This window comes from Dryobates pubescens (genome assembly GCF_014839835.1).
Source record: "Dryobates pubescens isolate bDryPub1 chromosome 41 unlocalized genomic scaffold, bDryPub1.pri SUPER_41_unloc_1, whole genome shotgun sequence".
NCBI classification, from domain to species: domain Eukaryota; kingdom Metazoa; phylum Chordata; class Aves; order Piciformes; family Picidae; genus Dryobates; species Dryobates pubescens.
The window spans coordinates 427345-447920 of NW_026530685.1; the positions used below are offsets into that span (position 1 = coordinate 427345).

At 66.0% G+C, this 20576-nt stretch overlaps 3 protein-coding genes across 3 annotated transcripts; 2 read left to right on the plus strand and 1 right to left on the minus strand.

Annotated features, from left to right (window-relative positions):
• The first annotated feature begins 806 nt into the window (after window positions 1-806).
• LOC104310251 (lysosomal acid glucosylceramidase) lies at window positions 807-3862 on the plus strand. Its single transcript, XM_054179149.1, has 10 exons — window positions 807-899; window positions 1049-1240; window positions 1322-1468; window positions 1598-1731; window positions 2329-2501; window positions 2590-2827; window positions 2907-3131; window positions 3211-3374; window positions 3467-3592; window positions 3671-3862. Exons 1-10 carry the CDS (start codon window positions 833-835, stop codon window positions 3777-3779), a joined length of 1575 nt encoding a protein of 524 aa, XP_054035124.1. The 5' UTR covers window positions 807-832; the 3' UTR covers window positions 3780-3862.
• Window positions 3863-5538: 1676 nt separating this feature from the next.
• Window positions 5539-8653, minus strand: MTX1 (metaxin 1). The gene is made up of 8 exons (XM_009911681.2): window positions 8512-8653; window positions 8347-8416; window positions 7878-7957; window positions 7633-7725; window positions 6911-7093; window positions 6651-6727; window positions 6043-6197; window positions 5539-5958 (listed from the first exon to the last, which is right to left on the minus strand). Exons 1-8 carry the CDS (start codon window positions 8590-8592, stop codon window positions 5732-5734), a joined length of 966 nt encoding a protein of 321 aa, XP_009909983.2. The 5' UTR covers window positions 8593-8653; the 3' UTR covers window positions 5539-5731.
• A 1169-nt stretch (window positions 8654-9822) lies between these two features.
• Window positions 9823-17968, plus strand: THBS3 (thrombospondin 3). The gene is made up of 23 exons (XM_054179137.1): window positions 9823-9921; window positions 10901-11107; window positions 11295-11551; window positions 11640-11742; window positions 12190-12216; window positions 12466-12548; window positions 12657-12708; window positions 12795-12943; window positions 13135-13275; window positions 13454-13531; window positions 13619-13771; window positions 13898-14008; window positions 14105-14212; window positions 14439-14598; window positions 14713-14831; window positions 14972-15024; window positions 15204-15397; window positions 15476-15654; window positions 15766-15814; window positions 15979-16175; window positions 16279-16451; window positions 17339-17478; window positions 17670-17968. The coding sequence occupies exons 1-23, from the start codon at window positions 9825-9827 to the stop codon at window positions 17726-17728; spliced, it is 2889 nt and encodes a 962-aa protein (XP_054035112.1). The 5' UTR covers window positions 9823-9824; the 3' UTR covers window positions 17729-17968.
• The last annotated feature ends 2608 nt before the right edge of the window (window positions 17969-20576 follow it).

Below are 20576 nucleotides of genomic sequence, written 5' to 3' on the forward strand. Positions count from 1 at the left end.
ATGTCCATGGTGCTGGGCATCACTGCTGGGCAGGGAGAGGGAGGTGATGTGTGCAGGACAACCTGCCTGGCCCCGGGCCGCATCCTGCGCTGTCTCAGGGGGCGGCAATCTGGTGCCATCCCATCCTCACCTTCCCCTGCCCGTGGGCAGCAGCCTGGCACCAGGGGCTCGAGGCACAGAGGTGGCTCCTGCTGTGCCCTTTCCAAGAAGCTCCTTGCCTGATGTCAGGGGAAGGACAGGGCAGGGCAGGAGCACCCCCAGAGAGCAGGGAAATGTGGGACTCTCTCTGTGGAAGGCTTGAGCCCCAAATCCCTCTGGCTGGGCAAGCCCTGACTGTTGTGACAGTGGGGTTGGGAGTTCCCAGCCACAGCTCAGGAGGCACTGGGGACATGTGGAGTGCCATGGTATGGCATGGCATGGCATGACCACGATGAGCAAGGAGGGAGGAGTGGGAGGGAAGTGATGGGAGTGAACCAGGCTGCCAGTACAGCCAGAGTGGGTGGCTGGGAACAGCGGGCCGGTGGGCATGGGGAAGCAGCACATGCCCAAGGGGCTGCACCCTCAGCTAGGATGCAGCCAGAGCTGTCTGTGGGCATTGCCAGGGCAGGAGGGAAGGTGAATGCTGGGATGAGGCTATGGGGAGCTGGTGGGGTGGTGGAGGCAGAGCCCTGGCATCTGTTTCCAGAGCCTCTGGGACAGGGGGATGCTGGGGCTGCCCCTGTGTGGGGCTGGGACAGGGCGAGAGGAGATGGCTGCTGATGCCCTCTGCCCTGCTCCCAGCCCTGCCCCTTGCCCTCAGCGTCCATCTGAGCCGTGCTGCAGCAGAGGTGCCATGGGGCCTGGGTGTGCCAGCATGCTGGGCTGGCTCCTGCTCATGCAGGCAGCGCTGCAGGCAGCAGGTAAGTGCTGGGGGAACGTCCCCGAGCTGGGGAGCTCAGCGGCTTGGGGTGGCAAAGCCGCGGGCTCGGTGCTCATGCTGGGTGGAAGGGGTGAGCCGGGCTCCTGCCACAGCCCTCTGGTGCCTGCCCTCTCTCTCCTCCTCCTGCAGGTGGCCGACCCTGCGATGCCAAAGACTTCGGGCACGGCTCGCTGGTGTGTGTCTGCAGTGCCACTTACTGCGACACGCTGGACCCCGTGGTGCTGCCAGCCCCGGGCACCTACCTCAAGTACGAGAGCAGCAAGGCTGGCAAGCGGCTGGAGCGCAGCGAGGGAAGCTTCCAGCACAACGTCAAGACCCCAGGTACCACCACGCCCAGATGCCTGCCTGGGCACTGGCAAACAGGGTCTGTCCCTGCTGTGACGATGTTTGTGCCCTCCTCAGATTTCCATCTCACCCTGGACACGGCACAGAGGTACCAGAAGGTGAAAGGCTTCGGTGGTTCTGTCACCGACTCAGCTGCCATCAACATCCAGTCCCTGTCTAAGGATGCCCAGAACCACCTGATCCGCTCCTACTTCTCCGAGGAAGGTGAGCCTGGGGCAGGATTGGTGTCCTGCTGAGTGGCAGTGCCAGTCTGTCCAGCCCTCTGCTGGGGGGCTCTGCCTTGCCCCACGCTCATCCTGAAGGGGTGCTGCTCGCCCCCCACCCTGTCCCCAGGCATTGAGTACAACCTCGTGCGAGTCCCCATGGCCAGCACAGACTTCTCCGTTCGCCTCTACACCTACGCTGACGCCGAGGGGGACTTCGAGCTGAAGCACTTCAGCCTGACAGAGGAGGACACACAGATGAAGGTGAGTCCTGCAGGGTGAGCCTGAGGCACCAGGGTGGGGTGGCATGAGATGGGGACAGGGAGCTCTTTCCCACCGAGGGGCAAGGGGATGCCTGGTCCTGCCGCCCACCGGTGACGCTGGCACTGGGACAGGCCAGGAGAGCTTTGCTGCCTCTGCTCTAGGTGATCCTGCTCTGGCAGGGGGGTTGGACTGGATGATCTGGAGAAGAGGAGGCTCAAAGGAGACCTTATTGCTGTCTACAACTACCTGAAGGGAGGTTGTAGGCAGGTGGGGGTTGGTCTCTTCTCCCAGGCACCCAGCAACAGAACAAGGGGACGCAGCCTCAAGCTGTGCACGGGGAAGTTTAGGCTTGATCTTAGAAACAGTTCTTCACAGACAGAGAGTTTTCCCCTTGGAATGGGCTGCCCAGGGAGGTGGTAGGGTCAACATCCCTGGAGGTGTTTAAGAAAAGACTGAAGGAGGCACTTAGTGCCATGGTCTGGTCGTGCAGATAGGGTTGGGTGATGCTCTTGGAGGTCTCTTCCAACCTGGTTGATTCTGTGGCCTCTCGAGGTCCCTTCCAGCCCCTAACATTCTGTGATCCCTGTTTTCCCCCAGATCCCCATCCTCCAGGCAGCTCAGGCAGTGGCCAAGCGACCACTGTCGCTGTATGCCAGCCCCTGGACCTCCCCGGTCTGGATGAAGACCAACGGTGCCATGACAGGGAGGGGGACGCTGAAGGGCAGCCCTGGGGACAAGTACCACCAGGCCTGGGCCAAGTACTTCATCCGGTGAGGAGCTGTGGGAGCACGGTGGGCGCCTAGGGCTGGGGGTGGCGCTGCCCTGAGGAGGCCATTCACTGTCTGCCCTTGTGCCCAGGTTCCTGGACGAATATGCCAAGCACAACCTGACCTTCTGGGCAGTGACAGCAGGGAATGAGCCCACGGCTGGTGAGATTATCTTCTACCCCTTCCAGTGCCTGGGCTTCTCGCCGGAGCACCAGAGGGACTTCATCGCGCGGGACCTGGGCCCCGCGCTGGCCAACAGCTCCCACCCCCACGTCCAGCTCATCATCCTGGACGACCAGAGGGTGATGCTGCCCTACTGGGCCCAAGTGGTGAGTCCTCAGGGTGGCTTCTCCTAGCCTCATGGGGCTGTGCCAGCCTGGGGCACTGGTGGCACTTTTCTCCTGGCAGGTTCTCAAAGACCCTGTGGCCGCCAGCTACATCAGTGGCATCGGCATCCACTGGTACCTGGACTTCCTGGCACCCATCGACCTCACACTCTCCATCACCCACCACCTCTTCCCAAACTATTTCCTTCTCTCCACGGAGGCCTCCACTGGCTCCTACTTCTGGGAGCCCAGGGTGGTGCTGGGCGGCTGGGACCGTGGGAGCAAGTACAGCCACAGCATCCTGACGGTAGGGCTCGGTGGGGACCACTGCTGTGCCAGCCACCCCCTGTGCCCACTTGCAACTGGCTGCTGTCCTCTCCCTGCAGAACCTCAACAACTATGTGACTGGTTGGACCGATTGGAACCTGGCCCTGGACCTGGAGGGGGGACCCAACTGGAGCAAGAACTACGTGGACAGCCCTGTCATCGTGGACAGCAGCAAGGATGTCTTCTACAAGCAGCCTATGTTCTACCACCTGGGGCACTTCAGGTGGGTTGGGGCCAGGGGTGGCTGGCAAGGGACTTGTCAGCTGCAGCTGTGATCCTGGGCACCACGCTGAAGAGTCTGCTTTGCCCTGGCAGCAAGTTCATCCCTGAGGGCTCGCAGCGTGTGGGGCTGGCTGTGTCCAAGAGGTGTCGCCGGTGCGACCTGGAGCACTCAGCCTTCCTGCGCCCTGACGGTGCCATCGTCCTGGTGGTGCTGAACCGGTGAGTGGCTCAGCGCTGTGCCCCAGCCCAGAGTCTGGCTTTCCCCTCTGACCTGCATCCCCTCTCACACCCTTGCAGTTCCCCTGTGGATGTGTCCTTCGGGATCTCTGACCCCCGGGTCGGCTTCATCGAGGCCACAGCTCCCAGCGACTCCATCCAGACGTTCCTGTGGAAGCAGCCAGCCTAGTGGGGCCAGGGCTGGCAGAGGACAGAGGTGCTGGTATCATCAGCCTGGTGCTGGTGCAGGGCTTGGGGATGGGTCCTCGTACAGGGCTGGGGCTGCAGCAGAGCCCCTGCAGCGCCCCAGGGGACCTGTTTGATCCAAGGGCTGCAACTCCTGCTCTTTTCTAGATGTTTTCATACAATAAAGAGGTTTTCTACAACCTTCCCTGCACTCCCTCGCTGGGACTGGGCTTGGAGAAAGAGGAGGAGGCAGGTCTGGGGACAGTGGTACCTGCTAAGCTCCATGGGGGCCCATCCTGCCTCTGCCCCGGTTCCTGGGGGCACCCTAGTGGGGACCGTGTCTGTGCTGCAAGGAGGTTGTCACCACAGAGGGTGGCATCTCCCTCCCCTCTGCCCGGCGCAGCATCTCCTGGGCGGATCCCGCAGCGACCAGAAGCTGGCAGGGACCTGGGGCTGGCGGCAGCCAGAACCCGCAGGCAGGATTTAGTGCAGGGCCCCGACGTCAGCAGTCGCAGCTCCTGCTCTCGGCCGGAGCAGGCGGTGGTGGTTTCCCCTGCCATCAGCTCCCCCAGCTAAGGGGAACTGGGAGCGTCGGGCACATACTTCCCGAGTGACGTTATGGGGGAGCGGGCACGGGGGGGCTGCACTGAGTCATTCCCCTCCCAGTGGGGCCCCTCAAACTGGGCCAGTGTGGGGGAGGCTATGCAGCCAGCCCCAGCCCAGCACTGCGGCTCAGCTCCCAGCACAGCACGGGGGGCCCCCGACCATCACACCCACGTTGTTGGGGGGGGGGGGGGGAACACACACGGGGAAGGAGTCCAGAGACCTTAACTGGGGGACACCGGGCACAGCCAGCCCGCGAGGGTGCCCACAGCAGTGGCGTCCGGATGCCGGTGGCAGCTGAACAAGCGAGGGCTGTGTGCCGCCGGCGGTGCCGGTCCCGCCTGGCCGGGCGCCGCCTTTCCATTTGCGCCGCTCGTAAACCGGCAGCGGCCAAAGGAAACCGCAGGCAGCGTGGGCCAAGCCCCAGCACCGAACCCCGGACGAGGTGTCCCAAGGAAACACCACGGTGCTGCTTGGGGCACACGGTGCCAGGAGCTACCATCCCCCTCCCTCCCCCGCCCCCTGCTCTGCGGCCCACGCGTCCTCAGCCACCGCCGCTTACCGCACGATGTGCTTTTGGCAGTGCCAGCTGCGAGGAACTCCCGGAGCTGGCAGACACCGAGGAATGCAAACAGAGCCGTCAGCGCCGGAGGGATTCCTGCTGCCGCCGTGGCCGCTCGCCACCCTGCTCCTGCCGGGAGCTGGGCTCCGGGAAGCTCACCGGCAGTGGGGAGGTGAGCTCCGGGTGTCCAACCGGCAGCGGGGAGCGCTGTGTCCTCCCTAGCTGGGGACAAGTTTTGCCGAGGATCCCGGGGAGGCCTCCCTTGCTACCGGTTTCTACCGTGGCAGGCAGCTGGCCAGCGACCATTGCCGGCTGTGCTGGCTCCTGAAGAAGCTGAGCTGGCAACAGCGTGCTGGTGGTGGGGACATAACCCCACAGGACCTGCTACTGGCTGTATTTGACAGCTGGAGGGCAAAGAGAGACAGAGGGCTCAGCCCTACAGCTGCTGGGGAAAGGATGTGGCACGGTGCTGAGACACTCACACATCCCCACGGGGCTGGGGCAAGAGAGGGACAGAGGGTGTGGTGCCCTAGGCAATGGGGGAGCACATCAATGCCTGCTGCAGCTGGGGAAAGTGGGAAGGGCTCTGAGCTTGCTGGGAGGAGGAGAGGGCACAGGCAGAGAAAGGAAGGTTTATTGGCATGGCAGGGGCGCTCCCCACAGAGAGGGCTGCAAGTCCTGGGTGGGACACAGGGCAAAGCACCCCCAGGGAGCGATGCCGCCAGGCTCCCGGCATAGAACCAGTCAGTTCCTGGGACCAGAAGGAGGATCAGTCACGCAGCTCTTCCTCACTACTCCTCCTCCTCCTCTTCCTCCTCCTCCAGGGCAATTTGCTGTCGGCCAGCTGGCCCCACGCCACCACGCTGGATGGAGACGATGCCGCTCAGGAAGGCGTAGCCCAGCATGGCCACCAGCCCCACCAGCACCGACAGCAGCTGGTTGCGCCGTTTGTGGGGGTCCTCCTCTGCCTCACTGCTGTCAGCACCTGCAGCCCGCGGGGCGCTGGCTGGGGGCTCACCTGGAGGGACAGAGCAGGGGTGTGGAGAGTGGGGGGGCAAGGTCGCCCTGAGCCCACAGGGAGAGGCAGGGGGACACATCTCACCTCCGTCCCAAGGGAAGTAGAGGCTAAGGATGGAGGTGCAGTAGTTGCACAGGTTCTGCAGGGACTTCAGGTGCTGCTGCAGTTTGCCGTTGGGCAGCTTCGCCTTCAGGAGCGGCGCCAGGCGGCTGAAGACGAAGGCGTCGAGGGAGGCTGGCCTGGGGCACAGAGACCTGGCATGGCCGCGGTCCCTCCCCCACCCTTTCCTTCTCCACTCAACCCAAAACCACCTGGATGCATTGGCAACCTCCAGTCCCTTGCACCCCAGGAACAAGCAAGCAACTCCTCCTCAGGAAGGCTCTCTGCTTCCAACCCCCAAGGGGAGGAGGAGAGCAGCAGGGTGACCCCAAGAGGAGCAGGGTGGCCCCGTGACAGAGCAGCTCCGCTGGATCCAACATGAGATGGGGAGAGAGATGCTGGGGCTGGCAACAGCTTCTCAGCCTTAATGCCCACTGCCCACTTTGTTGTGTGTTGGCACGGACAGCCCTGTTCCTTGACAGCCTGTCCAAGCCCCATGGGCTGCAGGTTCCCCAACAGACCATGAGGTCTCGATCCCCCCCGGGTGTTGGGAGGGGGTCTCTCAGAGCACCCTTCCCACTCTGGCCACCTACGAGTCTCCGAAGAAAAACTTCTGGCCCCCGAGGCGCTGGGAGAGGAGGGTCAGGCACTCCCGAGCATCGCGGTAGAGCTGGAGGAGGACAGAGAGTCGTCACCCACCCGTCCACGCGGCCGACTGCCACGGTGCTGAGGGGAGTGGGAAGGAGGTGCTCAGCCAGGGTGAACCCCAGAACCCAGTTAAGCTTTTGGCTTCACAAGGGTCCCCTGTGGGCACCTGCCAAGGACCTGCTGTGAGCAGACCACATCTTCTCACCTCCTTCTCCAGCTTCTCCTCGTCCTCCATGTAGCCATCTCCCCACATGAGCTGCAGCCGCTCCAGGTGCTGCTTGTGCATGGAGTTGGGCAGGAAGAAGTTGAGGGGGAAGGGAATGGTTTCTGCATACCACTTCCGTGTGTGCTCCACGTAGTTCTTGGCATCCACCCAGAAGGTATGGATCTGCAGTGGGAACAAGCCATGCCCAGGCCATGGGGATGGTGCTGGACTCAGTGCAGCCTTTAGCCATGGCAGGCACCACCAAGTCCCCGTGCCTGGTACTGTTCACCCAGGCACTGGGTGCCTGGCACAGGACAGGCTACCCTGGAGAATGAGAGGGGCTGAAGGACCACTGAGGTCAGGGCCAGACCCCAGCCCCAGCTGCACCACCCATGACTGCCACACAAGGCTCCCAGCACCCTGATCCCTGCTGCTGATGCTCCAGACCCCCAGGATAAAGGAACAAAACGGGAAATTAGTAGATTCAGATTGGAAGTTGGGAAGAAGTTCTTCCCCATGTGGGTGGTGAGGCACTGGCACAGGTTGCCCAGGGAGCTGGGGAGGTTTTTAAGGCCAGGCTGGACGTGGCTCTGAGCAACCTGATGTAATGTGAGGAGGTTGGAACTGGATGATCCCTGAGGTCACTTCCAACCCTCACAGCTCTGTGATTCTGTGATTTTCCCCTGTGTCCCCCCCCAAGATGTTTCCACAGGGAGCCTCACCAGCACAGGCAGCAGCTTCTCCTCCAGCAGGGACACGAAGGCCAAGGTGTCTGCCTCCTGTGCAGCTGAGAGGTCGTAGTCAGCATTGTACTTCTGCAGGGCAAACGACGCCACCATGACCCGGGGCAAACGTGGCAAACCCTGCCCGTGCCTCTGGGGGACCAGGACATCCCCATCCTTCCCCAGCAGGCCCCAGTGCCCCCCACAGCCCAGGGGCAGGACGTGCACCTTCCACCTCCCCCTACCTGTTTCCTGAGGTGGGTTATGATCTGCTGCATTTTGGAGATGGTGCCCTCGTCCCGGGTCTTCAGCGCAGGCAGGCGCCCTGAGGGCAGGGAGAGGGCTGGCTGTAGGTGGAAGTGCCCAGGGTGCCAGCCTGGGAGTTTGGGGGGAGGGGTGGTGGTGTCTGTGATGGGGTGAAGGGCCCACGTGCACCAGTGAGGGGGCACAGGGCAGAGGGCACGGTGCACGTGGCAGGGTGGAAGGCACATGAGGTGTGCCAGGCGCGCAGGGTGACGCCAGGGGTCCGGGTGAGAGGGTAAAAGCCGCATGGGATGGGAGATGAGGAGCGTGCTGGGGCGGGGGGGCTGCAATGGGGTGAGGGCGGCGTGCCATGGGGGCAGGGGTGCCACGGGGCAGGTGGTGCCGGTGCGAAGGGCTGAGCGGTCCCGGCTGCGAGGCAGTGCCGGTAGCCCCGGCAAGGGGTGCTCCTACCGGAGGGGCTCCTCCAGGGGCTGGTGACCCGGTGCAGCTTCAGCGGCGCCCCGGTGAACCGCGCGTAGGTCTGCAAGACAGGAGAGCGGCGGCGGGAGCGGGGACTCGCCCGGAGCAAGGGGAGGCACCGGCCCCGGTCCCGGCTCCGGCCCCGCCGCCGCTCACCAGCACGGCTAGACAGTCGGGGTCTACCGAGGGCAGCCCCCAGCCCCCTGCCCAGCAGAACAGCTCCATGGGCGCCGCCATCTTCCCGCCCGACCCGGAACCACACAGGACGGCTCCGCCCGCCCCTACCGAGGGGCGGCTCCGCCACCGGCGGCTCCCGCAGCCCCGGCCGGGAGCCTCGCAGTGCCCGGCAGAGCAGAGCGGAGTAGCTGGGTCGGGGATGCTCATACTGGCCGGGTCCCTTGGACCGAGCCCTGAGCTTCGCCCCGCATCCCTCTGCCCCGCACCGGATCCCACGGCACGTTTCCGTGGAAAGCAAACAGAGCTGGGAGCCTGCTGGCGGCGGAGGGAGGGGAGACTCCCCGGGGTGTGCGGCTTGGGAGCAGCCCCTCCGCCCCCGTCTCTTCCCGTTCCCCGGGGTCGCTGGCGCGGCGCCGGGGCCGGGGCAGCGAGGCTGGGACGGCCCCGGGGCTGGGCTCGGTTCGTTGTTATGGAGCAGGGGGAAACAGGAGTAAACACGACCGGGGAGCCGCGGGCTGCCCGCCCGGGCTGGCCGGAGCTCAGCGGGGAGCGGCCCTGCCAGCCCCGACCATCCACGGGCACCGGGGGTATGGACCGGACTGGGTGCTGCCCGCGGGGCACCGAGCTGCAGCCACCACCCCAAGGCAGAGCGGGGGCTTCCCCGAGCGGCCCCGCTTCCCCTCCTCACAGCCCGGGATGAGGTCCCGGGATGAGCTCCCGGGATGAGGTCATTGTGTTGCTCCGGGGCTTGGGTCGGATCCCGGCGCTGAGCGTTCTCCAGGCGGGCTGGCTTCGATCGCTTCCCTCCCGCCCGGGGAGCACCGCCCGGCCCGGGGGCTGGCACCGCGGCGTGGGGCACCCTTGACAAAGCAGTCCCGCGCCCTCAGCTGTCGGCGACGGTCCCCGGTTCTCCCGGGCTGGGATGCTCCGGTGCTGCTGGGGCAGCTTTAGCTCTCGTGAAAGCGGCCCCAGACTGCCTGACCTCCCGGTGAACCGGCGCCTGCCACACTCAATTTCTGTGAGCGGGAGCCGCGCCTGGGGCGGGCAGAGCCAGGGCGGTCGGTGGCTCGCCCGCAGCCACAGTCCCGGGCGCGGTGCGCCGTGCCCCGCCCCGCTGCTCTCCGCTGGTGGGGCTGCGGCCGGGCCGCCGCGGCCGAGCTGCCGCCGGGGTCCCGGGATGCGCGCCCGTGATTGACGGCTCTTTGTTTCCTCCTCGCCGGCAGCGCCGGCCCCTCCCCGCTCGCACCACCCCGCCCCGCCGCGCTCCGCTCCGCACCGGCGATACCGGCGGCATGGGGGCACCGGCGGCCGCAGGGGGCTCGGCGCTCGGTGCGCTGCTGGCGTTGCTCCTGCTGGGCGCCGCCGCTGCGGTTCGTCCGGGGTTGCACGGTAAGCTGCTGCGGGCGGCCCCGACGGGGAGAGGCGGACGAGGCTCCCGGCCCCGTCTGCCAACCGGGTGGCGTCGGCAGCTGGAGCCCTTCCGACCCTGCTCCCCGGTTCCGCTCCCCGGCCCGGGGCCACTGACAGCGGCTTCGCTCGCCCTGGGAGGTCTGGCAGCCGGGCTGCGGGCAGCGTGGGGACAGAGGGACATTCATCCCCGGAGCTCCGCACCCCTGAGGGCCAGCTCTGTCCCGGCGGCAGCTCGGGTCAGGGAGCCGCCGGTCCTGGGACCGGGTCGGGACGGCGGGAGGTCTCTGGTCGTCCCATGTGGGCCAGCGGGGAGTCCAGGAGTGCGTGGCTGGAGCTTGCCCCAGCGCCGGGGCTCCTCCCGGTCTGCCCGGTGCGGTTCTACGGACAGGCGGACACCCGTGTGGCGGCGTGACCGGGCTCTCCGTGATTCCCCGGAGCACCCCGGGACGGTGTCGAGGACCGGGTCGTCCGTCCAGAAGCTCCCGGTCCCACCGTGCTTTGGCGGGGCGGCCGTGATCCGATCCTTCGGGACTGGTCCTAGGGGAACTCCGAGCTGCCCCTCAACCCGGCTCAAACCGCGTCCCCGCTCCGCAGTCCCGCGGGGCCGGCTTGGCTCGCCCAGCCCTGCCCGCCCCGGCTGCGGGGTGCTCGGGCCGACGGGACTCTGCCGACGCCCCCGCGGAGAAGCTCCGTCTGCGGAGCTGGAGAGAGGGGCCGGGGGCTCCGTGGGTCCCTCTCGGAGGTGCCGTTGCCGGTCCTGGAGCGCCACCGCGCGGGGCCGGGGCTGGGCGGGGCCCGGAGCTCTCGGGGCTTCCCCGGCCCCCCCGGAGCCCGGCGGTCCAGGGACACCGCATTGCCTCCCGGGGCCCTCGGGCTGACAGCGGGGCGCGCAGGGCTGGGTCCCCGCACTGTGTGCAGCTGCCGGTCAGGATGTGACTCCCGTGCTTGGCTCCCGCAGTCATCGACCTGCTGATGGCGAGCGAAGCGCGGCAGATGTCCAGCATCACGCACAAGATCCGGATGGAGCTCCTGACCGTGAACGACGTTTACCTCCTCTCCACCTTCCGCCTACCCCCTAAGCAGGGGGGGACCCTCTTCGGCCTCTACTCTAAGAAGGACAACACGAGGTGGCTGGAGGTCTCCGTAGTGGGGAAAATCAACAAAGGTGGGTGCCTGCCGCACGGGGACGTGCTGGCCCTGGTCTTGCCCTGATGCTCAGAGAGAAGCAGGGACCCAGCTGCTGCCATCCGAGGGGCCTGCTGGGGTGAGTGGTGGGTGCACGCTGGTCCCAGGGGGCTGCCGGCGCTGTGCGGGGCGGCGAGAGCTGATGTCCCCTTCCCGCTCCTCTGCAGTCCTGGTGCGTTACCTGCGGGAGGACAACAAACTGCACTCGGTCAACCTGCAGCACGCCCAGGTGGCAGATGGGCAGAGCCACAGCATCATCGTGCGCCTGAGTGGGCTGCGTGGGGACATGCTGAGCGTGGAGCTCTACGTGGACTGCAAGCAGATGGACTCCAGCGTGGGGCTGCCTGAGTTGTCAGAGATCCCCCTGGCAGAGGTGGAGTCCTTAGAGCTGCGCACGGGGCAGAAGGCTTACCAGAGGATGCAGGTGAGGGCTGGGATTCCCCCAACCCTGTGCCCGTGGGGACAGGCAGAGCCCTCCATGCCTGACTGCATCTCTCCCCTCCTGTGTTCAGGGGTTTGTGGAGTCGATGAAGCTGATCCTGGGAGGGTCTATGAGCCGTGTTGGTGCCCTGAGCGAGTGCCCTTTCCAAGGGGATGAGTCCATTCACAGCGCAGGTAATGGCACCTGTGTGCCCTGCACTGAGCAGGGGCAGTGTGGAGGGCTTACAGCTCCTGTTCCATGCTGTGACACACGGAGGAGGGGGGTGACAGCACTGAGTGTTCCTGCCTCTCCCAGTCCAGTTGTCCCCAGGCAGCTGGGGGCTCCTTTCCCAGCAAGGGTGGTCAGGCACTGGAATGTGCTGCCCAGGGAGGTGGTTGAGTTGCCCACTCTGGATGTGTTTAAAAGTGGTTTGGCTGTGGTGCTTGGGGATGTGGCTTAGGGGTGAGCCTTGTAGAGTAGAGTTCTGGGTTGGACTTGGTGATCCTGAGGGTCTCTTCCAACCTGAATGTTTCTGTGACTCTGTGATTCCTGCACTGTGCATATGCTGACCAGGAGCAGCCACACAAGGGTGATGCTGCTGGTGGCAAGCATTTGGTAACCCCTGGCCTCTCTCCTTGCAGTGACAAGCGTGCTGGCCTCCATCCTGGGTAAGACCCTGCTTGGCTTTCCCCTTTCCCTGGCATGAGGGCAATGGCAGCATTTGGGACTCCACGGAGGCAGAAAACCCTCCGCAGCCTGTCCCTCAGGTGCCTGCAGGTGCCTGCAGGGCCCCAAGGTGGGGTGGATCAGAGGTCATGGGAGTGCTGCAGGGGGTCCTGCGTGGACCAGTGAGGAGGGGGATGAGCTGTTGGCCATCTCATCCGAGGGGCTGACCTTGCCCTTTGTGCTCCTGGCAGGCGAGCAGACCAAGGCCCTGGTCACACAGCTGACCCTCTTCAATCGAGTGCTGACTGAGCTGCGAGAAGACATCAGGGACCAGGTGAGATGATGAAGCAGTAGGAGCTCTCCCTGGCCTGGATTGCCCCAGAGGGTGCTGCCAGCCAGGGCACTGCATCCCCCTGATGCTCCATGCTCTGCTGCCTCGCAGGTGAAGGAGATGTCTCTGATCCGCAACACCATCATGGAGTGCCAGGTCTGCGGTGAGTGCTGGCAGGGCTCTGCTCCCACCTCAGGGGGCAAAAGGCTGCCCCATCTCACCCCCTCTGCCCTGCCTTTCTCTTCTCAGGCTTCCATGAGCACCGGTCCCGCTGCAACCCCAACCCCTGCTTCAGTGGCGTGGACTGCATGGAGACGTATGAGTACCCCGGGTACCGCTGCGGGCCCTGCCCGCCGGGGCTGGAGGGCAATGGCACACACTGTGCCGACATCGACGAGGTGGGCACACTCCTGGGCTGGGCTGGCAGCCCCAGTGCTGCCAGAGCAGTGTGGGCAGATGATGCTTCCCCTCTTCAGATGGGTCCTCAAGCCAGAAAGGGGCCTCACTGGAATGCCTTTGGGCACTGGCCAGCCTGATGGGCAGGGTGCTGTGCCTGAGGCTGAAGCCTGTCTCGTTCCTTGTACTGCAGTGTGCTCATGCCAACCCCTGCTTCCCTGGCTCCAAGTGCATCAACACAGCCCCTGGCTTCCGATGTGAGCCCTGTCCCCGTGGCTTCCGGGGCAACACCATCTCTGGTGTGGGGGTTGACTATGCCAGGGCCAGCAAGCAGGTGAGTGCAGGGCTGTGGGGCTCGGCTGGATCCCCGTGGGTGCTCTGGCGACAGGGGGGGGATGCTGTGCCTGCTGGAGGATGCTGTGTCTCATGGAAGAGGAAGCTTTCCTGAGACAGGAACAGGCAGAGCAGCAGGGAAGGGCCCCGGTGACAGTTTCCTGCCGTGCTGCTCGCAGACTTGTGCAGATGTTGACGAATGCAACGATGGCAACAATGGAGGCTGCGACCCCAACTCCATCTGCACCAACACGCTGGTGAGGAGAGCTGCCCTGCTCCCCTGCCTGGCATCCAGGGCCGCTCTGCTCCCTTAATCCTGCCCCTTGCCGCCCTCTCTCGCCCAGGGCTCCTACAAGTGTGGTCCCTGCAAGTCAGGGTTTGTGGGGAACCAAACGTCCGGATGCATCCCGCAGAGGTCCTGCAGCGCCCCCACCTCCAACCCCTGCGACGTCAACGGCTTCTGCGTGTTTGAGCGGCACGGGGAAATCTCCTGCGCGGTGAGTTGGGAGCAGGGGGCAGGCGGAGGGCAAAGTGAAGTGCTGCGGGGGGCATCAGCACGGGCAGCAGCTGGTCCTGCCAGCACCTTTCCCCATTTCCCAGCCCCTGATTTCGAATTCCTTCAGTGCAATGTGGGCTGGGCTGGCAACGGCAACGTGTGTGGGCAAGACACAGACCTCGACGGCTACCCAGACGAACCCCTGCCCTGCATCGACAACAACAAGCACTGCAAGCAGGTGGGCTCATGGAGCACCCTCGGGCAGGGGGTGCCAGGCTCAGGGAGCCTAGGGCAGGGCTTCAGCTCTCATCTTTAATGCTGTCTGTGCCTGCAGGACAACTGCCGCCTGACCCCGAATTCAGGGCAGGAGGATGCTGACAACGATGGCATCGGGGACCAGTGTGATGATGATGCTGATGGTGATGGCATCAAGAACGTGGAGGTGGCTGTGCTGGGTGGGCAGGAGGTGTCTGTGGCTCTGGGGGCCGTGCTGGGCAAGAGGACTTTCTCCCTTTACCTTGGTGCCAGCTCCCTCAAGATACCGCTCCTGGGCATCTGCAGGCTCGTGGCTCTGGGGTGGTCACACTGAGTGTGCTGGGGGAGAGGTCCTCCTGCCTGGCTCTCAGGCAGCCGCTGCAGCGTGGGCATCGCTGTCCTCTCGCCCACAGGACAACTGCCGCCTCTTCCCCAACAAGGACCAGCAGAACTCAGACACTGACTCCTTTGGGGACGCCTGTGACAACTGCCCCAACGTCCCCAACAACGACCAGCGGGACACAGACAGCAACGGCGAGGGGGACGCTTGTGACAATGACATCGACGGGGATGGTGAGGGGCTCCTGGGGGCTGGCCCACCTGTACCAGGCTGGGGCTGCTCACAGGGCAGGGATGCTGTTATGCCAGGCTGGGGGTGAGGGCATCCACCCAGTGCTGTCTTTGCAGGGATTCCCAACATGCTGGATAACTGCCCCAAGGTGCCCAACCCTCTGCAGACCGACCGGGATGAGGATGGGGTTGGGGATGCCTGTGACAGTTGTCCTGAAATGAGCAACCCCACTCAGGTATGGCCGGGGCAAGGCTGGGGCAGGGGGGCCCATGGGGAGCAGGGCACTGTCTGACAGGGGGCAGGGGGTCCTCCTGCAGCATGGCTGGGCCCCTTGCCCTTGGGTGTCCACTGAACTAGGGCTCTGGTCTCCTCCAGACAGATATGGACAGTGACCTGGTAGGAGATATCTGTGACACCAATGAGGACAGGTGGGGACCACTGCTGCGGGGTCACCTCCCATCCCATTCCCATTGGCTGAGCTGGGTTCCCAGCCCAGGGGACCCAGGAGGAGGGACGTTTGGGGGGTCTTTGGAGTCAGCAAGAGCGCTGGGAGGTGGCGATGGGGCCGTAGTTTGCAGCACTGCTCTGACCTTCTTCTCGCTCCCAGCGATGGGGACGGGCACCAGGACACCAAGGACAACTGCGCCGAGATCCCCAACAGCTCCCAGCTGGACTCAGACAACGATGGGCTGGGGGATGAGTGTGACAACGACGACGACAACGACGGCATCCCCGACTACACGCCGCCCGGCCCCGACAACTGCCGCCTCATCCCCAACCCCAACCAGAAGGACTCAGATGGTAAGTGTGGGGCAGGGCAGCAGTGGGCAGAGCCCAACACGGCTCTGAGCCAGCCCTGAGCAGGGTGCACGTCCCCAGGGAACGGCGTGGGCGATGTGTGCGAGGAGGACTTTGACAACGACACCGTGGTGGACCAGCTGGATGTGTGCCCTGAGAGCGCCGAGGTGACCCTGACCGACTTCCGTGCCTACCAGACGGTCATCCTCGACCCCGAGGGGGATGCCCAGATTGATCCCAACTGGGTTGTCCTCAACCAGGTGTGGGTGCTGCCCTCCGTGTTTCTGGGGGCCACACGTCCGGGTAGGGGCAAAAGGAAGGGGGGCTGGGAGGTCCCTGGGGATGCCACTCACCCAGCTGCCCCCACACAGGGCATGGAAATCGTGCAGACCATGAACAGCGACCCAGGCTTGGCTGTTGGTAAGAGATGTGGACCCCGTGGGGTAGCCACTAACTCCTGTCCTGTACTGGGGCAGGGTGAGGGCCAGCCCTTTGCCCCACAGAAGGGTGGTCTGGAGGGAGCTGGGGGTGTGGGGTCTGGTGCTGGAGGGAGGAGGCTTCTTGCAGCCTTTGCCTGTTGGTAGGCTACACAGCTTTCAACGGGGTGGACTTCGAGGGCACCTTCCACGTCAACACCGTCACCGATGATGACTACGCCGGCTTCATCTTCAGCTACCAGGACAGTGCCAGCTTCTACGTGGTGATGTGGAAGCAAACGGAGCAGACCTACTGGCAGGCCACCCCCTTCCGTGCCGTGGCTGAGCCGGGGCTGCAGCTCAAGGTGAGCGCTGGCCACCCCATGGGCCGGCTCAGGTGTTCCCCCCCCCCGCAACCTCCATCCCCCAGCCAGGTCCCCACTGACACTCTGTGCACCCAACCCACAGGCAGTGAAGTCCTCCACGGGCCCTGGGGAGCACCTGCGCAACGCTCTGTGGCACACGGGGCACACCCCCGACCACGTCCGCCTGCTCTGGAAGGACCCTCGCAACGTGGGCTGGAGGGACAAAATGTCCTACCGCTGGCAGCTGACACACAGGCCCCAGGTGGGCTACATCAGGTGAGCACAGGCTGGGCAGCGGGGCAGGGAGGCTGCTGGGTGGGACCACACCAAGGTGGCAATGCCAGCGGTTGGGAGGGCAGTTCAGAGGACCAGAGGATGTTAGGGGTTGGAAGGGACCTTCGAAGATCATCAGGTCCAACCCCCCCCTGCCAGAGCAGGGCCACAGAATCCAGCACAAGTCACGCAGGAACACATCCGGAGGGGGCTTGAAAGTCTCCAGAGAAGGAGACTCCACAACCTCCCTGAGCAGCCTGCTGCAGGGCTCTGTGAGTCCTCTCTGTTGTGGCCAGCCTCGGTGGAGCTATTCTGGTGGGCAGGATGCCAGCTGTGGGAAGGCATCCCTGTCCCCACGGAGGTCCATTTGCGGTGTGACCACACTGGTGGGGGAGGGGGATGCTGGCCGTGGGGAGGGGGTCCTGCCTCAGTGGGCCGTGGGCGTGTTTCCCCTTTAAGGATCCCGTCGGGGCGGCCGCTGCGGGGGGGCTCGGCGGGCCGGGCCCGTCCGCCCCGCCGGGCCCCCGCAGCCATTGTCCCGTCGCCATGGCGACCCCGCCGGCCGCCGGCGCTTTTCACATGCAAAACGTCCGACAAAAGCGGCGGGGCCGGGACGGGGGCGGTGCGGGGGGCTCCATCCCGGCCACCGCGGGGGGCCCCGCTCCGGGGGTCTAGCCCCAGCAGGGTGCCCCGGCCCGGTGCCCCCATCCCAGCCCCGGTGGGATGCCCTATTCCCGGCCCAGTGTCCCCACCCTAACCCCGAGAGGGGGATGCCACAGCCCGCTGTCCCCGACCCCCACCCCAGCCCCGGGTCGGGATGCCCGGCGCTGGCCCCGGGGGGCTCCCGGTGCCCCGCTGAAAGGCAGGGCTGGGCTGTTCCCCTCGCACAGGGTGCGGCTGTACGAGGGTCCGCAGCTGGTGGCTGACTCCGGGGTGATCATCGATACCACCATGCGTGGGGGGCGGCTGGGGGTCTTCTGCTTCTCCCAGGAGAACATTATCTGGTCCAACCTGCAGTACCGCTGCAACGGTGAGCACGGGAGCCCCTCCTGGGTCGGGGGGTGGGGGGGGTCACCGGGGCGCCTCAGCACCGGGCCGAGGGCCTAGAGCTCGCAGGGCATCTCCTGCCCCTCCTGCGGGGCCCCTGGACCGGGAGCCTTTCTCGGGGCTTGGTCCCTCATGGCTCCTGACCCCCCCTCGCTCTTCTGCCCTGCCCCGCAGACACGATCCCCGCCGACTTCGAGCCCTTCCGCCGGTTCCTGCTGGAGGGACGCGAGTGAACGGCCGCACCCGGCCCGGTCTTCCCCCGCCACCAGCACCCGGGGGCGCTCCGGGCCCCCCAAGCTCCCCCCGGCCGGGCCCCGCGGACTTTGCAGTGCCGGTACCGGTACGGGGCGAACGGGACTCCCGGGGGTGGCGGGGCTGCCTCCCAGCCCTGGCGGGGGGGGGGTTCTGCCGCTGCGGTCCGTGCCCCAAGTCTGCCCATAAAGTTTTGAGTGTTTTCTAGCCTGCGCTCCCGGTTCCTGGAATGATCCCTGTGCCTCGGGAGGGCACCGGACCCCACCCTGTGCTTCGTCTTTCGCCGTCTTCCCGGTGGTCGTCGCGGGGAGCCCGGTCCCCGGCCCGGTCCCACCGGTGGAGCCCGTGGCGGCGGGAGGCCGGGACGAGTGCAATATTGGTAGGCGAGAGCACAACACTGCACCGCATCCCGTCCCTCCCGCCGCCTCGGAGGGAGCGGAGCGGAGCCTCCGCCGCTCGGGCCACTTCGTGGGAACTGCGCGGCGCGCACCGAGCCCCGGCGGCAGTGCCCGGTCGCCATGGCGACGGCTGTCCCGGCAACGCGGCGGAATGTGCCCCCCCCCCCCCCATTCTCCTCCCGCCCCGGAGCGCGCGGGGCCGGCACCGGCACCGGCCCGGCCCCCCCCCCCCCCGCCTCCACTCCGCCCCGCGGCGGCGACAATGGGCGCGGCGGCCCCGGCCCCCTCCTCTTAAAACGGCAACGCGGCCGCCGCGGGGCTGCTCCTCCGGAGCCGGTGCCCGAGCCAGCGTTGCCCGCTGTCCGTTCCAGCCCCGGGACATCACGGGGCCGGGGCAGGTGAAATCACTGCTCTGTACCGAGCAGCCTCGTCCCACCCGCCGTCCGGGGGGTGCCCGGCGGGGCGGGGTTCGTGCCTTCCGCCAGCTGCCAGAGGCGTCAGCAGAACCCGCTGCTGCTCGGGTTCCGCTCCGGTGCCGGTCCCTGTTCCGTCCCGGTGCCAGTCCCGGTCCGGCGCCGCTTGGCGGAATCGGGGCGAGTGTGGGGCGGAGCTGCGTCCGCCAGGGGGCGCCACAGCTCAAGCGCGGCCGAGAGGGGCGGAGGCGCTGACGGGGCCGGGCTGGGCCCCTGAGCCCTATTCAGCTCCGCTCAGCCCTGCGCAGCCCTTTCCCACAGCTCCCCCCCGCAGCGTGTCCTCCGTGGGTCTCTGCCCAGGGGATGTTGCCGACCTTACAGCCCCGCTCAGAGCAGGCTGGAGGGTCTCGGGGACCCAGGCAACCCCGGGATGGGGGCAGGCAGGCAGGTTGGAGCCAGGGTTGGCACAAAGACCAAAAGGTGCAGGAGGGAGGCTGAAGCCACCGGCGCTGTGTGGAGCTGCCTGTCCCCACGGCTGAGGGGGCTGGGGGAGGGGTCGCGTTCACCCAGAGCCTGCTGCCCGTGCCCTGCCTGTGTTTCTTTAGCCTCACACCAAAGGTGTGGACTCCACCGGGGGACTGGGTGCAGCTGGGTCCCATCTTACCCATGCCCACACCCAGGCTGCCCATCCCTCACCCTGCTGCTGCTGCAGTGCAGAATTCTCTCTGCTTCCTTTGCATCCAAACCTCAGAACTGCATCATCAGAGCCACGGTGACAGTTTGGCTCCAGGCAGGGCTGGACAGGATGCCAGGCATGGGGGCCCCCACCAAGCTCTCACTGAGAACTGGGGGCCCTCCCCTGGAATCAGGACTCTCCCACAGGGCAGGGAGGGAGCAGAAAGGCTGCCGTGGTCATCAGTGCCAGGGGCATGTGTCACTGGGGAGAACAGGGGCTCTACACCTTGGCACAGGTGGCACCAGCAGCAACCAGCCTGGCACCGGTCATCAGTCTGGGCAGGGGGCTCTGTCCTGAGTGGGAAGAGGGTCTTGTGCCTGTTGGGACACTTGTGCCCTGGGGGGGAGCCCAGGTTGGGTTGGCAGGGAGGTTACTGGGAGGTGCTGGGATTTCGTGGGGCCCTGGGCCCCACCTGCGTAAGCATTCCGGGGGGGGCACCACTGGCGTTTATTTGAGTGCAGGGTGAGGCAGTGGCCGGCAGGTAATGATTAACCCTGGGGCTGAGCCTGAGGCCCCCCCCTGCACAAGGGGCTGGGGACCTCTGTGTGTGTGTGTCCCATACTCCCCACCAGCTCCTGGGCACCGTGGCTCAGCCCATGGGGCCAGAGAGATGCTGCCCCTCACCCCTGCCCAAGGATGCCCAGCCACTGCCCCTGGGCAGCTGGGGGTCTGATGTGACACCCACCTGCAGCGTGGGCACACTGCTGGCAGTGTCCCTCTGAGCCAGGGGAGCGTAGAGGACTCAGCCCAGGAGGAGGCTGCCGTGGGGGCCCCATGGCAGGGCACGCCCTGTGCCAAGTGAGGCAGGGGGACCCCCCCCCCCAACCCCTCCCTCTCCTCCCCGGGACTGGCAGCTGGGTGGGGCCTCCCCACCTGCTCCAGGTGCTCTATAAAGCTCCTGCCGCTGTCGAGCTGCCAGTTCCTGATCCCAGGATCGTGCAGCACCGCCGCCGGCTAACGGGAGAGCAACCACCACAGAGCCCCGAGAGGTGTCAGGACCCCCGGGAAGAGCCCCCCCTATGGCATTCACCACCCTCCTGCTGCTGCTGCTGCTGGGCACAGGTGAGGGGCTGGGGCCGGTGGCATCCCACCCAGGCTAGAGGGAGCCAGGCTGGTAACTGAGCAAGCAGGGAGGTAACACAGGCAGGGGTACGGTCCCCTGGGGTGGGGAGCAGGGGATGGCAGAGCTGGTGGCCCTTGGCACCACGGTGGCAGGGATACCTCACAGTCTCCCCTGGTTTGGCCCCAGGGTGCAACAACCGAGGGCTGGGTTGTCCCCCAG

Excerpts from the sequence above, each read along its gene's own strand:
- LOC104310251 (XM_054179149.1), top strand. The coding sequence starts at position 833 with ATGGGGCCTGGGTGTGCCAGCATGCTGGGCTGGCTCCTGCTCATGCAG. Across the intron at positions 1,469-1,597 it reads CTCCTACTTCTCCGAGGAAG|GCATTGAGTACAACCTCGTG; the intron begins GTGAGCCTGGGG and ends CCCTGTCCCCAG. Across the intron at positions 3,132-3,210 it reads ACAGCCACAGCATCCTGACG|AACCTCAACAACTATGTGAC; the intron begins GTAGGGCTCGGT and ends CTCTCCCTGCAG.
- MTX1 (XM_009911681.2), bottom strand. The coding sequence starts at position 8,592 with ATGGCGGCGCCCATGGAGCTGTTCTGCTGGGCAGGGGGCTGGGGGCTG. Across the intron at positions 8,417-8,511 it reads CCGACTGTCTAGCCGTGCTG|ACCTACGCGCGGTTCACCGG; the intron begins GTGAGCGGCGGC and ends CCTGTCTTGCAG. Across the intron at positions 7,958-8,346 it reads CCCCTGGAGGAGCCCCTCCG|GGCGCCTGCCTGCGCTGAAG; the intron begins GTAGGAGCACCC and ends CCCTGCCCTCAG.
- THBS3 (XM_054179137.1), top strand. The coding sequence starts at position 9,825 with ATGGGGGCACCGGCGGCCGCAGGGGGCTCGGCGCTCGGTGCGCTGCTG. Across the intron at positions 11,552-11,639 it reads AGGCTTACCAGAGGATGCAG|GGGTTTGTGGAGTCGATGAA; the intron begins GTGAGGGCTGGG and ends TCCTGTGTTCAG. Across the intron at positions 12,944-13,134 it reads ACTGTGCCGACATCGACGAG|TGTGCTCATGCCAACCCCTG; the intron begins GTGGGCACACTC and ends CTTGTACTGCAG.